At 62.9% G+C, this 15,483-nt stretch overlaps 1 protein-coding gene across 2 annotated transcripts; it reads right to left on the bottom strand.

The window, feature by feature from the left end:
* Positions 1-1,771: 1,771 nt before the first annotated feature.
* On the bottom strand, positions 1,772-10,819 carry ICOSLG (inducible T cell costimulator ligand). Of its 2 annotated transcripts, none has more exons than XM_075999268.1 (6): positions 10,659-10,817; positions 8,528-8,568; positions 7,486-7,842; positions 6,494-6,784; positions 4,364-4,531; positions 1,772-3,211 (listed from the first exon to the last, which is right to left on the bottom strand). In XM_075999268.1, the coding sequence occupies exons 1-6, from the start codon at positions 10,667-10,669 to the stop codon at positions 3,057-3,059; spliced, it is 1,023 nt and encodes a 340-aa protein (XP_075855383.1). In that variant the 5' UTR covers positions 10,670-10,817; the 3' UTR covers positions 1,772-3,056. The 2 variants fall into 2 exon arrangements, with proteins under 2 accessions (XP_075855383.1, XP_075855416.1); XM_075999301.1 differs by having other exon boundaries at positions 3,124-3,211; positions 4,331-4,531; positions 10,659-10,819.
* Positions 10,820-15,483: the final 4,664 nt, after the last annotated feature.

The raw sequence follows: 15,483 nt of genomic DNA, 5'->3' as shown, positions 1-15,483 counted from the left end.
GGAGCTTCAGCTGAGAGTGTTAAAAATAGAGACCGTTAAGAAAACTTTCTTTTAAACCAACGGTTGGAAATTCCCTGATCAGAGGTTGCTGTGATTACAATCATAAAAGCCGCATGTTCAGGAGCTGCGGGCTGTTTCTGGAGAAAATAACGCACACTCCGGGGGTTCCCTGGGGGAAACAGCGCAGGGCTGCCATGGAGTGTTGGTGTCCAAGGTGGGGGCCTTTGGAAAGCAGTCACCCAACAGTCATTAAAAAAAGACACCAAAAGTTCATGCGTGGATTTTGCAGATAAAGGGCTGTTTATGAAGGAAGATGCCCTTGGCCAGTTTGTCCCGAGGAAACTTTGGACAGAGGGCTCTCACGGAGCTTTCCCACAGTAGGACTTTCCCACAGGAGCGACAGTGGGCTGGTGCAATTCTCCGTGACAGCAGACCTGGCCACCCTGGCTTGTGTGCTCAGTCCCCGTGGTAACTACTCCTCCCTCCTGCACCGGCCATGTGTAAGCTCCAGCCAGCTCACGACCGGCTGCAAAACTGCGCGTCTGCTGTTTCCCAGCCTGGGGTCCCGGGTCTCAGGGTCAGGGCTACGGGAGGCACTTTGCTCACGGCTCCCAGGCCGGGCCTATCCAACGCGAGTTGGGCTGTCCTGGCAATCCCCGCAGTGTGCGGGGCCAAGGGAGTCGCAGCCGGACGATCTCGCCCCTGTGGAGTGAGTGGGCTGGGGTCACTCTGGCTGGGCAGCTGTGGGGTCCCGCTTGTAGGCCCAAGCTGCCAACAGTGTTGTTAGGGTCCGTGAGCTGGGACTTCAGGCTGCTGGCCCCCATGCGCCAGCTGCCAGGACAGAGGATGGAAGGGGACACCCACCAGCCACAGAGATGAACAGACTCGGGCAAGTGGATGAGGGAACGGGGGGGGGGGACGGGACACCCATCCTCCTCTCCCTCCCTCTCTCTCCCTCTCACCCCCTCCCAACCAGAGGGCAGAGGGCAGGAGGGGGAGGAGGACCCAGCTCCTCGGGTTCAGGTGCAATCTCCGAAATGTTCTCCTTGTCAGAGTAACTGTGGGGTCTTAGTTGTCTGTTTGCGGTTCTCGGTGTGCTCTTGGCGGAAAATGACCAGACGCACCGACAGCCGGGCAAGCGTGGAACCATGAGCGCGACGGGCTCACAGAGCCAGAGCGAGACACGAGGGTGAACGGGTCCCTGCCTGGCCTCCTGCTGGTTCAGGCATCACCACAGAACCACTCTCATGGACAGTTAGCGACATGATAATTATTACTCTAGGTCACTTTCCAGCCCTACTGTGCCTGTGCGGCCTGGCCCAGGGCTGGGGAACTGCCAGCGTTCCTCTGCAGACTGGCCGGGCTTCCTCCTCCCCCAGGTGTGGGGGCAGTCACTCGGGGCAACACCAAAGTGTGGCACCCGCCTTTGTCCCAGGAGAGTGGGAGGTCCCTTGCCATCTACGTAACGTGCCAGCCCAGCCCTTTTCCAAACCTGAGACTGAGACTCCCGGAAAGACATTCCCGAAGCCCAGACTCCTGCCCCCAGAAGCGAAGCCCAGCCCCGCTGATGGGCGGCCCCTAAACAAAACGTAAGCCCCCCAGCTGACTGAATGGACCCCCTCTTGGCCAAGGGGACCCCAGAAACACCCTAAAGCTGAGCTGCTGGCCCCGAGAAGGGAGGTCGGACCTCGTCATGCCCCGCCCTTCTTGGAGATGTCCTTTGTGACTCATTTTCAAGGTAAGGCCATGCAAGACAAGCTCAGACCACACCTGCATGTCATCAGTTTACTTAACAGATCACTCGAGTCTGTTCGATGGCTGGTCTCTGATTAACAGACTTCCTTAACTTAAAACATTCCAAGCCTTTAGACAAAGCCTCATTTCTTTAGCCAACTACAACTCGAAGAATCTTTAAACCCACCTATCACCCGTATTGCACTGCTTCGAACGGTCCTGCCTTTTTGGGGCCAAACCAACGTACGTCTTCCACGCATTGATTTGTGGCTGTGGCTGTAGCCCCCGTTTCCCTAAATGCATAAAACCAGACTGTGACCCAGCCACGGCGAGTCCACTTGCTCGAGGACCCTTGGGCGTGGCTGCCCGGGCCACGGCCCCACATATTTGGCTCAGAACAAACCCCCAGTCCCCACCCCAGCTCCGGCGCCCCAAGCAGCTCCTCGTGCTCCGTTGCTGCAGATGCCAATTCATGACCGGTGGCGACAGCGGCTGCTCTCTCACAGAGGGCACACGCCTTCTAATGCTTTCACGTTAAAACTGTGGGTGTGTCCCTCGTCGGGCTCATCTAAAAGCCCACGTGGGGCTTTCTTATAGAAAGACGATGTCTTGCGGCAAGTGCCGGGACCCGCGGCCTGCCCTCTGGGCCTCGTTGGTTCCTCGTTTCTGTTCTCGCTGCAGACACCCGGGCGCCCCCCACACGCAGGCCCTGGGGGGCAGTGGGCGCCGCTCTCCTCCTCCTCAAACCGGACCCGCCGCCTTCCAACTCCAACTTCGTCCCTCGTGGTGTCTAGACGAGCCTGGCGCCAAGTCACACCAGCTTCGGGGGCTCCTGGCGGGGACGGGCCACCCCCGAGCCCTTCCCGTCGGAGCTGGCAGCAAGGGTGGGGCCGGCGCCCCCAGGAGCAATGGTCTCGGCGCTGCCGCCGCCGTGCAGGGAAGGGCCTCGCTCCGGGACTGGCGCGTTCGTTCTCCCAGGGTCCGGCTGTGGTCTCCCCTCTGGGCGGGGAGGCTCCTGTCCTCGCCGGTGGCACCTGCGCCAACAGCAGGGCGAGTCCGTTCTCAAACTGCCGCCTGGCGTCCCCGGCTGGCACGTCCCGGCGGCCCTGTCCGCGTCCTTGGTGGCGCCTGCCCGTCACGCGCGGTCTCGGAAGGAAAGCGGGGAGAGAGAGGACATGAGAAGGTCCTCCTCGTCACCTTGGAGGCAGGGAGATGAACGTGGTGACAACAAAGGGACAATCCCCACAGTGCCGGCGAGCGCACACGTGGGGTGGCCTCGTGCCCGGACGCGGGCGGACACGCCGTGCGCACCGCGGAGGGCTTCACCGTGCGTCTGGTGACCGCCGTGAGGGGAAGCCGAGGCCGTCGGAAGGGTCTGCGCAGGTCTGAGACGGGCAGTGGCCCGGCCGGCCCGGGCCCCGTGGCGTCCGGGCAGACTCACCCGCCAGCTCCGGCTCCGGCCTTGCAGCCTGGGCACCTGCGGGACAAACGGAGAGGTCAGGGCGCGGTGGGGGGCGGGGCTCTCGAAAGACCCGGGTGGCCCTGAGCTCTCGGCAGCCCTGAGACCCTCTGCCTGCGTGTCTCCCTAGGCTCCCGGCTCGGACCGGGAAGGGACTCCCAGATGAGGGGCTCCCCAGGCCCCAGGCCTTGTTTTGGAAAATCCTTTTTTTTTTTTTTTTGAGACAGAGTCTCACTCCGTTGCCGGGGCTAGAGTGCCGTGGCGTCAGCCTTGCTCACAGCAACCTCAAACCTCAAATCCTGAGCTCAAGGGATCCTCCTGCCTCAGCCTCCCGAGTAGCTGGTACTATAGGTGGCACCACGCCTGGCTAATTGTTTCTATTTTTTAGCAGAGACGGGTCTCCCTCTTGCTCAGGCTGGTCTCGAACTCCTGACCTCGAGCCATCCTCCCACCTCTACCTCCCAGAGTGCTGGGATTACAGGTGCGAGCCACCGCGCCCAGATGAAGAAAATGCTTTTTAAGGGATAAGCGTATGAGCTCCGTGTCCTGGCTCGGGGGTCCTTCTGAAGCCTGGTCGGACAGGCAGTGGGAAGAGTTTTGGGGGTGACTGGTGTTGGCCACACACTGGAGACCCCAGGGCGGCACACGGGGGCAGGGAGAAGACTCCGTCACGGGAAGCTCCTGCTGCGAGCTGGTCCCTGGCCCGTGGCCCCGCGCTCACTGCACCGCTGCCCCTGGCCCTTGCCTCCTGGGGTGGCCAGGAAGAGCCCCACCGCGCCACCCGGGCCACCACTGCGGCCGTGTCCGTGGCTCGCCCCCCTCCACCGCACGTTCTGCCGCTGTGTGGTCCGTGGTTAAGACACAGACGCCTGGACCTGCCCCTCGCTGGCCAGACTCTCGCCGCCCCCGGGGGACCCGGCCCGCCCCAGGTGGCTCCCACCAAATCCACTCCAAATCCAGAGCCCGCCGTCGCGGCCGAGCCTGGGGGTCTGTGGTCAGGAAGCAGCCCGAGGGAGGCCGGGCGTGGCCATTCCTGAGAGTGCGCGGGTGGCTGCTGCCCGTGAACGTTAGCGCCGCCAAAACCAAACCACGCAAAATCAGCAGCAGTCGGGGAAATGTAAAACGGCAAACGCTCACGCCAACAAAATCAGCGTTGGCGCCGCTTCCCACCTGCGTAGTGTCCCTGGGGGCACCTCTTCTTCCAGCACATCCAGCCTGCGGCCACCACCGCCACCGCCACCGCCACGCAGCCGGCCACGACGTAGAAAATGGTGGTTTGCTCCTGGGGGGTAAGGCCTGACTTCTCTATGATCTTGTCTTGGGTCCCCGTGAAAGCTTCTAGAAGAAAGAGGAAAATAACCCAAGACTTACGGGGTCTTGGAGGGAAAGGATCTTCTTCTTCATCCTTAAGAGGAGAGTGTGCAGGGCAGCGTCTTTCCCGAAGAAGAGAGTTTCCTCCTACAGGGCGGCCCCTTGTCGGGGCTGCAGCTGCGCACACCTGGGACAGGTGTGCCCGCCCGGGACTTGTGTGCCCGCCTGGGACAGGTGTGCCCGCCCGGGACTTGTGTGCCCGCCTGGGACAGGTGTGCCCGCCCGGGACAGGTGTGCCCGCCTGGGACTTGTGTGCCCGCCTGGGGCGGGTGTGCCCGCCTGGGATAGGTGTGCCCACCCAGAACAGGTGCGATCCCAGCCCCAGCCCAGGGTCCCCACGGGAGGGCTGTGACGAGAAGCATGGGTTCTTCCCAGATTTTTTTTTAAGTCCAGATGAAAGTCATGAAACATAAAATTACCCATTTTAAGTTGAACAGTTTAGAGGCATTTAGTACATTCACAGGGTGATGCCATCGTGACCACTCTCATTCCTGACCTCTGCCCTCACCCAGAAGGGAGCCTGTGCCCGGTGGCATCACGCCACTCCTCTCTGCCCCCGGGAGCCTGGACGCTGCCCCTGGCTCTGTGGACTCACTGGTCCGGACACTTCGCGTGAGTGGAGCCATAGAACACGCGGCATTTTCTGCCTGGCTTCCGTGCCTGAGCCTGACATCCTCATGGCCCACCCAGTCCTGGCGTGTGAGAGCCGACTCCTCGTGCCTTTTTAGGGCTAACACTCCACAGCGTCCAGTGTGCGGCTGGACCCTGTCTCCCGCCCACCCACCAGGGCCACCTGGCTTGTTCCACCCTTTGGCTGCTGTGAACATTCGCGCCTAGGTGTTCGTCTGAGTCTCTGTTTTGAATATTTCAGGTGTGTCCCCAGGCGTGGACTGCTGGGTCGAGTGGCAGTTCTACATGTAACTTGAGGACCCGCCACCGCTTGCCGCCTGACTCCCACCCGTGAGGCACGAACTCGGCCTCTCAGAGGGAGGCTCTCGCGGGCAGACAAGCAACATGGTCCCCCGGGGACTTGTAAAGGGGCCGCTGTGGCTCCAAGCACACCTGGAGAAGCTACCTGGCCAGTAGCTCAACCTTGAGTGTGTCTCGGAGTGATCTGGAAGCTTTAAACACTGTCCTAATGCCGGGGGCCAGCCCCTGGGAGAACCTTCCGGCTCTCCTGGGCAGTGCAGGCTGGAAGGCAGCCGTCCCAGACTGCATTTGGGGTAGCCCTTGCCCTGGGTCAGGCTCAGGGACTGTGAACTCAGAGCTGCACCCTCATTTCAGGAAGGAGGGTGTCTGGCCCTGTGGGGGTCCTGGCAGTCAGGGCGGGCTTCACAGGCACCCACCCGTGCAGGCTCAGAGGCCTGGCGCCTGGGCAATGCTTGCCATTGTCTGGGATTCCCAGCCGTTCCTGAGCAAGCAGCCTGCACCCCGCCCGCTCCGGCCCCAGAGATTACGCAGTGGGTCCCCTCCTGCAGCTGGGACACGGAGGGGGAGAGCCGTGGCCTGTGTGAGGGTGTCCGCCTGCCCCCCTCCACAGGGAGCGCCTGGGCCAGCAGCCACACCCAGCCGGGTCCCCTCGTCTGGGATCTCACGCCCAGAGGCAGAGAGCGTGGCGGGGACTGCCCACGTGCGGGCTCCCACCCCGAGGGCCCAGCCCTGCCTTTCAGAGCCTCAGCCCTCGACCGTAAAATGGGTCCAACAAAACAGACTCCACGGGTGGTGTTAGGTGGAGCAATGTGCCCAGGCTCCGCGGGGGCTCCCATCTCGTGACGTGTGCCTGACTGTCACCTTCTCTCCCTTCCAACCTCACCTTCTGATGCCGCTGCAGGCTCACCTTGCAGGGACTCTGCGTTCGGCCCGACAGGTCCTCCCTCGCCACGCCCAGCCCTGCCCCCCGGGCCGGGGCCGCGTGCAGCCGGGCCTCACCTGCCTGGCTGCTGACCGTCAGGTTCTGGTGCAGGAGCACGTTCTCTATGCAGCACCCCACGTTCACGTTGGGGGTCCACCCAATTCTCAGGACACTGACCACGTCGTACAGGCCCCTGTCGTTTAAGGAGACGGTGCTGTTCTGCAGGGCCGCGTCCAGCAGGCTGTTGTCCGTCTTGTTGATCCAGTACACGTTGGGTCTCGGGTAGCCATTGGTGGACGTGCACGTGAAGGTGAGCTCGTCCTGCAGGGGGCCACTGGGGGTGCTCACCACGGGCATGCTGTAGTTCGCTGCAGGGGAAGGGAGGGGGTGAGGAATGCCAGGCTAGGCAGGGCGCACGGCGCCAAGACCCGCTCAGAGGGGAGGCGGCCGGGAGTGTCCTTGACCCTGGGGGAGGGACAGGCCCAGGGCCGAGGTCTGAGCTGCCGGCTCTGCCCTGTTCTGTCCAGGGTCACCCCCCAGCTGGCCCCGAAGCCAAGTGCAGCTGAGCCTGCCTGGCGGGCGGTGCCTGGTCCCTACCGGCCCCCACGCCAGGAGGTCGGCCACCCGGGCCCTCCCTCACTGGGACCTGGCACTTCTCTCGGGTGACATGGGGAGCTGGCAGTTCACCGGCAGTGGACGCGGCCCATCTCCCACCGAACTGCCCTGAGCTCCTTGGCTGCCTTTCGTTTATTTCTTAAATTCTGATCTCAACTGGCGCTTTGCAGCACTCCCTCCCAATTCCACTTGCAAAATCTAGCTCGAGTAGAGCGGGGGAGCAGATGAGGGATTCTGCGAAACCAGGAGTCTTGGGCTGCGAAAACTTCCTTATGAGCTGAAGGGTTCTCCAACCGCTCAGCTTCACCCGAGATTAGATAAAAGCCACGACTGGAGAGCGCGGCTCTCTTTATAGGAAGAAACAGGTCAGTGTGCCAGAAAGGGGGTTTTACTACCGCTTCTTCCGGGCCGTGGGCTGGGATGGGGTCGGTCCTCTCCACCCGGACCGTCTTACCTGCCACGTGCAGCGTGACCACGGTTTGCAGAACCTGTTTCATCTCTAAGGATTTCCTGAACACCAGGCAGTGAAACTTCTGCCCGTCCTGGGGCGTGACGTTGAACAGGTGCAGGGAGAAGTCACCGCGCCTCATGCTGTCCAGCGACAGCCAGGCCCGGCTGCGGTAGTGGCTGTCCACGTGGGTGGTGGAGCTGTTCTGGGGGAGGTAGTAGGTCACCACGGTGTTCCGCTCGCTGATTTGCCAGTAGACGAACAGGTCGTTCAAATCAAAACTGCCTTCTTCTGGGCTCACGCAGCCGAGCTCCACGTTGCTGCCCACCATGGCCCTGACTTCTTTCTCTTGAATATATGCAACTATCCAAAAAGCACAAAATTTATTTCCTGAGACCGACGCCTCGCCCGCGAAGTGACTCTGTCGGGCAGACTTCCCGGTTCTTGGCTTTTCTGGTTGGTACAAACACCAGGTTTGGCCCATTTAAACAGAAAAGGAATCTATCGGTACGATACACGTGGGAGTGCAGTTATACTCTGAAAATTCAGACACTGAAAGGAAAACGACCTCCCAACAAGAACGTTATGATAATGCTGCTCACATCCATCAAGAAGGTCATGTGACCCGTACGGGGTGGTTTTATCGTTTGTGCAACCGCTTAAATGCCCACCGGCAAAGTGGCCATGTCCCCTGCCCCAGTGTCCTCTGGGCTGGGAGGCTGGGCAAGGCCTCGGCTGGCCGCGGCGCTGTGTCCTTGGAGCTGGTGCCTTTTAGGGCTCCGAAAGGCCGCCTGGGGCATGGAGGCCAGGAGAGCCAGGAAGCCCCTGGCTCAGAGGGGCACACTCCACCCACACCAAACAAAATCCAGCAGAACTGGAGTCTGGAAAAGCGTTTCCCCTTCCAGACTTCCACGCTGCACATCGACCCGGCCCTCGGGCGCAGCCCTAGGTAAGCGAGCAGGGCCGTGGGCCGTGGTGAGGATGCTGAGCACGTGGCTGGAGGGGTGGGGGTGGGGGCAGGGGTGGGGGAAGCGCCATCTGAACTTACCTCCCGCTTGCAGGCTGCTGAGCAGCAGGAAGAGCCTGGGACTGGAAGACACAACCAGAAAGGCAGGTGAGATGGGCTGTGGTTCCCAACAGTAGCAGGCCGGCTGCCAGGGGCAGGAGGTGGCCACGCCCGCCGCAGAGGTGTGAATGCACCACCCGAAGCCAGCCTGTCCGCCACTGTTCCTGAACCCTGACTGTTCGCCACAAAATTCGGGGAGCGGAGCCAGGAACACCACCCTTCTGCCCAGCACAGCAAGTCCCGGGGGGCAAAAAGCCCCTGGTAACCTGCCAGCCCCCCAAAACAAGGACAATGTGATGATAAAGTGTGGCAAGAGCCACCACCAAGGCCACAAAAGTGGCCCAGCTTCCATGGGGATGGATGCCGAGAAGTTGCATGACGTCGGAGGGAAGAAAGCTTCCAGGGTACGTATGGCAGGAGCTGCGTTTGAATTGCTGGGGAGACAGAGAATGTCTGACGTGCCCCATAGCAGGGTCGCTGAGTTTCAGAACAGCCCTGTGGAGGGACAGGATCATTCTGCCACCAAACCAGGTGGACTCCTTCTGTTTCAGACCCTGTAGCAGCCCCGGGCCAGCGAGTCCTAGCTCCTTGGCACCCTGCATGCTCCCCCTGCAGGTCCCCAGGTCACCTCCCACTGGGCAGGGCCCCTCGTTTTTTGTTCTGTGGGGGCTGGGCCACTTTGGTCACAGCCCCCAAAACCGTCTGTTTCTGAGGCCAGCACCCCCATGAGGTGGGAGCCCCTTGGAGCAGGGCCCAGGGGCACCTACTTCTCTGATGTCCCTGCACCTACAATGTCTGGGAGACCCCCCCTCCCTCCTCTCTCAGGCCACTGCCTGGGAAACTTCCGGGGTGTCCTAGGTGCAAGGACTTGTCTCATGGGAACCTCCCGGCTGGCGGCGACCATAAGCCTGGAGCCATAGAGATACTGCCCTGCCCGGGACAGCTGCCCCGAGTCTGCACAGATGCCTGTCCCAGGCTAAGCCACACACTGCAGGTGCGCCTAAGCAGGCCCTGGGCCACCAGGAACTCCCCGCACCTGCAGGTGGTCCTGGTCTCCCCCTCTCCCGGTTGGGGCCACCATTCTTGCTTGCGGGACAGCTGTGGTGCCCTCAGAGGGCCTCCCTGCCTCCAGGCTTGACACTCCGGAGCTGCCTTCCCCACTACACAGCGGCGGGAACCCCTCTGTGGCCCCCATTCCTCTCCCACGGCGCCCAGTGGGCTCTCTCGAGGCCAGCCCTGTCTCCTGGGGGACTGCTGGGGGCTGAGGGGCACGTTCTGGGGGCTCGGGGAGAGCGGTTTGCCCTCCGCGGCTGCCGAGTCAGCCGCCCCCCAGCCCCGCCCAGGTCTGGCAGAGACAGGGTCAACTGCTCCAGGCTGTGGCCAGCTGTGACATTCCTGGACTTAATTTTTTGTCTCTGGAGGGGTTGATCTTAACGACAGATATTCCTAAATGGGGGTGGACACCAGGCCGTGTGACCCGATGTGGGCAGACTTTTGGGCTGTACGGGCGGGACGCCTGGGGCTGGGGTCCCCACCAATTCACCATGGGAGGGGGACACAGGCTGCTGGCCCTGCCATGTGCACTGAAGAGGGTGTGACAAAAGCCGGAGCAAAGCTGTCTTGCCCCCTCCGGCTGCCCTCCCCAGCCCCACCGCCCCACAGGGAATCCCGCGTGCAGGGGAGGGCGCGCCAGGGGAGGGCGTGCACCGGCCTCAGGTAGCGGCAGGCACGTCCCTCCTTCTCCCGCCTTCTGAGAAATCAGCCGCTGGCGGGGAAGGAGCCAGGCTGTGCCCGAGCGAGCGGCGCTGCTCCCCCGCCCGGACAGGACCCGCCCCCCCACACACCCCCGCAATGCCGCCCGCGCCCCGCCGCCCCGCGCCAGCCCTGCCGTCCCCGCGCCTGCGGTCCCCCGCCAGCCGGCCCCGCGCCGCTCTTCCCTCGGGCGAGCCCGGCGAGCCCCACGTCGCAGCCGACCGGAGCCGGGACACGCGCGCCCGGGCCGGGACACCGACCCCGCGGAGCGCTCGGCTCCCTCCGCCCGGACACCCCGCCCCGGACTGCGGCGGCCCCCGCCTTCCCCACACCCGCACGGTCCGTCCGCGAGCCGGCTCACCTCAGCCACATCGTGGGGGCGCGGGGACCGCGGGAGACCTCGGAGCGCAGAGACCGCGGGGGGCGCAGTGGCCTGGGGCAGGGAGACCCGGCGCGCGGAGACGGGCTGTAAGGAGCTGGGCTCCCGCCTCTGAGGTCCTCAGCCCTGCCCACGCGACCGCCCCCGGGGGCGGGGCTGGCAGAGCGGAAGGCTGGGAGGCTGCAGTCCTTCCCAGTCGGTCCGTGTGCACGTCCGGCGACGCGGGCGAGCGGGACTGCTTGTCCGCCTGGACGCGGGCCTGGGCGCTGCAGGTGCCCCGGAAGTCGGGGGCGGGGCGGGTACGGGACCGGAGGGTGCCCACGGGTGCCGCGGGAGGCCGGGGCGTCGGGGCGGTGGAGGCAGAGTGCTGTCCGGGCGCCCCCCGCAGAATGTCCCAGCGCCTGCCGGCTGCGCCCCTCCCGTACTTTCTTCCCAGAGGATGAGTCTAGGGCCCAGGCCGGAGGGCAGGTGTCAGCAGGCACCGCCCCCTCCTCAGCCCTGGCCCACCCCCACCTAGCTGTGCTCCCCCGACCTGCCCCGGCGAAGGGCCGCTGGGCAGAGCATATTTGCATGTGACAGGCGCTGAGGAGCTGCAGCTTGGAAGCAGGTAGCTTTGCTCCTTCTGCCCGACTGACCGTTCTGGGGAAGGCTGCACTGCCCTGTCCCTCCCGGACCCCACCCTGCCCTCCGCCCTGCTCTGCTGAGTCAGTGCCCCCCCACCTGCTAGGAAGATGGGGTGGGGGGTGGGGCCAGCAGGGGACGTCCAGGAAGGGCTGGGGTGAGGCCGGTGGAGAGCACTGAGGTGGCAGGTGGCCAGCCTCCTCTGGGCACCCCCTTCCCTGCTTGGGGGCTCTGGGCGCCACGGAGCAGGCAGCCGTACCCCACGGCCTGCCACCCAGCAGAGGGAGAGCAGGCCTGGCCTTGGGGAGCAGGAGGAGGCTGGGGCACCGGGCCCCCTGACCCCAGGCACCCTCAGACTGTCATTCTCTCAGCCAAGATCTAGTGACCACCAAGGACAAGAGCTTTGGAGGAAACGGAGCCTCTGGCCCGGGGAAGTTAGCGTTCCAGTTGGGCAGACAGAGCCTACAGGAAGTCAGTGAGCAGGCAGGGACTGGGGCGGGGTGGGGAGCTACCTCCACCCAGGTACCAGCCAGGCTGGGAGATTGGGAGGGGCAGTTTCCCTTCTAGCTGGGAATCCGCCCCAGAGCCAGAAGCCGTCCAGGCACGCACGCACACTTGCTGTCAGGCACGCACGCACACTTGCTGTTCCACCTGGCGCACGGGGGGGGGGGGGGGGGCAGGCTCATGGCCGGAGGGGTGCAGGATGTTGGTGGCCAAGGTTCCTCTCCCCACCCTGGGCTGGCAGCAGCTGGCAGAGGACCGTGTCACCTCTGCTCTCTGGCTGGAGAGCCAGTCGGCCCCCACCTCTGGGCCTGCGCTGGGCTGACGGGTGCTGACATCTGGGTCACAAGCTCTGCCCGGGAGAGCCAGCCCACACTCCCTCCATCTGCAGGGTTGGGCCTCCAGGAGGGGCGGGTCCCAGATACAGGCTGGGACCTGTTGGAAGAATGGGGACAAGGCTGGAGTGGGGAAGGGAGGAGCCCCGGCCCTCAGCGTCAGGCGGAGCTGGCTGGTGCTATGGGTGGGGCTGGGGGCCTGGTCCCATGAGCCAAGTGCTGCTGTCAGTTCACCCGAGAGGGGGGCCTCCGGGGCCTCTAAGCGGAGAAGTGGCAACGAACGAACACCACCGGGCCAGAGGGGACATTCTGGGGACTGCGGCAGTTGTGGAGAAGGGCGGCCATGAGGAGGGGCCACCAAGACCAGCCCGGGAGCCTCAGGACAGTGGTGAGTGCAGCGTGGGGTTCAAATCCCGGCCCTGCCCTGGGAGCAGTGGAACACCAGGTGAGCTTCGTACCTAGGCCTCTGCGCCTGCGTTTCCCACCCGTGGGGGGGACAGTTTTGACGCCCTCCTCACAGAGCAGTGACGGGTGATCCTGAGTGTAAGCGAATGCGTGGTTATGACAAGTTATAAGGACTGAACTTTTATCTTTTTTTTTTTTTTGAGACAGAGTCTCACTCCATTGCCCGGGCTAGAGTGCCGTGGCATCAGCTTAGCTCACAGCAACCTCACACTCCTGGGCTCAATCCATCCTCCTGCCTCAGCCTCCCGAGTAGCTGGGACTGCAGGCACGCGCCACTATGCCCGGCTAGTTTTTTTTTTTTTCTATGTATTTTTAGTTGGCCAATTAATTTCTTTCTATTTTTAGTAGAGATGGGGTGACTTTGATCTTTGCCCAAAGAAATTCCTTTCTTAGGGGGCCTGGTGAGTCAACAGGTGTTTACGGCGTGGCTTACCTCCCGCCCTGACTCTGGTAGAGTCACAGGAAGGACAGAAGACCCTTATCTTGGCTCAAGCACCCCTTTCCGCTGACTCCTGGTCTTCGGACAAAGCCCAGCTCCATCAGCCAACTGTCGACTAAAGAGTCCCTAAGCCCACCTAAGACCTGCAAGCCCCCGCCTCGAGATGGCCCACCTTTTCGGGCCAAACCAATGCACACCTCCCACGTATTGATTTATGACTCTATCTGTAGCCCCTGTCTCCCTGAAATGTATAAAAGCAAACTGTGACCCAGCCACGGTGAGTCCACTTGCTCGAGGCTTCTTGGGCGTGGCTCTGGGCCGTGGTCCTCAGACTCGTCTCAGAATAAACTTCTTTAAAATTACAGAGTTTGTCTTGTGTCCGTTGGCAGTGAATACCCACAGCCCGGCAAGTGAGGAAACATTCCTAGAAAACCCTGCGGGAGGTTCCTGCAGTCGGGGGACAGTTTGAGCTTTTCCCCCTCGAGGACGACTGTTTCTCGGGCTGTGCCTGCGTCCCGGGCATGTCCAGAGAGAGGCCCACCCGGAAGGACGTGTAGGGCCGACCGGGACCAGGCGGGGGTCGCATCTGTGCAAACTGGAGGTGCAAAGCTCTCGGCGTGAGACGCGGACACTCAGAGACCCAGTGCGCCCCGCTCAGAGGTTTCAGAGACGGGGCGTCTCGCATGCCCTGGGACTCTGTCTTGGCACGCCTGGAGGCCACCAGCCTCTTGGGCTCGTGGCTTTGCCCTCAGGCTCGGTGGGTGCTCGCAGCTAGACTCCTGGTCTGCGGAAGCAGATCTGTTCTCTTACTCCCGCATCACTGAGCGACAGGAGACGTGCTCACCTGCACGCAGGCGCCCTGGCCGACCACGTGCCCATTGCTCCGAGCCGGCAAGCCGTGACTGTGCTGAACACTGCAGGCGACTGTGACTCGACGGCGAGGGTTTGTGCGCGGACATGTCCAGTCGTAGAACAGCCATAGGGAAAATACAGAATTATAGTCTCACGGGACCCCTGCCGTATGCGCGTGTTGACGCAGGGCCACGTGGGTTCCTGCCTTCCTGCGAGCTGTCACCGATCACCACAAACTCGGTGCTGATGCAACAGCACTCTGTCCTGGGGGCCGGCAGCTGGGAGTCTGTGCTTGCTCGGAGGCTCCAGGGCAGGGTCCTACCGGCCACCTCCAGCTCCCGTGGCCCGGGTGGCCCTGGGCCTGTGGCGGCATCTCTCTCCCCAGCCTCTGCCTCCCCGGGCCACCTGGCCTCTCTGTGTGGTCGCCTGGCTCTGCCTCCCTCTTCTGAGGCCCTTTGTGACGACAGGGCCCCCGTATACGGGATTATAATCCAGAGTGTCACCTCCCCTCTCCATTTAACCACGGCAGCAAAGTCCTTTTCTCGCCCTATAAGACAACATTCACGGGCTCCAGGGACTAGGGCATGGGCGCCTTTGGGGGTGGGGGTCGTTATTAAGCTGACCGCAGAGGATCACTAAGGGGGTGCTGTGGGCAGAATTTTGGTACTTGGAGACTCTCCGGGTGGCGTGGACAATTCCGTCCCTACGCTGGAGAGAGACGAGGAGATGCAGGCACAGCTGGGGTGGCAGGAAGCCCATCCTGCGAGGCCCTGGGGTCCGCTGAGCAGTCTGGTCCCCCCTGGGGTGGAGGCAGCAGGCTCAGCCCGCCTCGTGGAGCCTTTGCCCGCGGCTGGCCTGCCCAGGACGGTCCCATCCGCCCTGGATGCTGTATCTCTGCGTCCTGCTCCAGGTTTTCTGTGGCTTTTGTAAGCCCGGTGTCATTACGGAGCTTGCTGCGTCAGCCCCTGGACGTGAGACCTGTGTTGTCAGTGTTGTCACAGTGCAGCCCTGTTTTCTAAAGACAGGTGTCTGCTCATATTAACCCAAGTGGAGATTCCTATTCTACTTCAAGGTATTTTTCAAACATTCTTCAAAAGGTCCAACTTTAACCCAGTCTTGCTCCAACAGGCATTTTACCTGCCACTGAAGGTCCCAGCACTGACCCCACAGGTCCCTGGAGGCAGAGCCCAGGGCAGGTGGAGTCTGGGTCCCTGCGGGGCTGTCTGGCTGGGTGGGCACCTCCCTGGGGGACACCCTACAACGATCTGAAGCCTGCGGGTGGTGGTGCTCCCTGCCAGACTCGTGCTCACGCAACCCCACTGCAGGGGGCCGGGAGGACCCTGCTTCCCACGAGCCATTCTGTCGGGGTTAGGAGGGTCACAGGGCTCCGTACTCTGCAAGTGGACCTGCCTAGGCCTCTGTGCCGGCTGTGCAGCTGGCCGTGGCTGGCCGGGTTTCGTGTCTGGACTTCGCAAAGGTCCGGGTGTTTCACGGGGCTAAGACAGGAGTGATGGTGGTGAAGGGCCCAGCCACACATGTGCAGGGGACTTGTGCCACAAGTCCTTGTAAAGTGTCCCCGGTCGTCACTGTCCCC

Source organism: Microcebus murinus, chromosome 1 (genome assembly GCF_040939455.1).
Source record: "Microcebus murinus isolate Inina chromosome 1, M.murinus_Inina_mat1.0, whole genome shotgun sequence".
Lineage (NCBI taxonomy): Eukaryota > Metazoa > Chordata > Mammalia > Primates > Cheirogaleidae > Microcebus > Microcebus murinus.
This window is presented reverse-complemented; position numbering and strand designations above follow the sequence as displayed.

What these genes read in the sequence shown, in the direction of transcription:
- ICOSLG (XM_075999268.1), bottom strand. An exon ending in GGTCACGCTGCACGTGGCAG is followed by an intron (nt 6,785 to 7,485) that starts GTAAGACGGTCC and finishes CTTCCCCTGCAG; the next exon opens with CGAACTACAGCATGCCCGTG. An exon ending in CCCCCAGGGACACTACGCAG is followed by an intron (nt 3,212 to 4,363) that starts GTGGGAAGCGGC and finishes TTTGTCCCGCAG; the next exon opens with GTGCCCAGGCTGCAAGGCCG.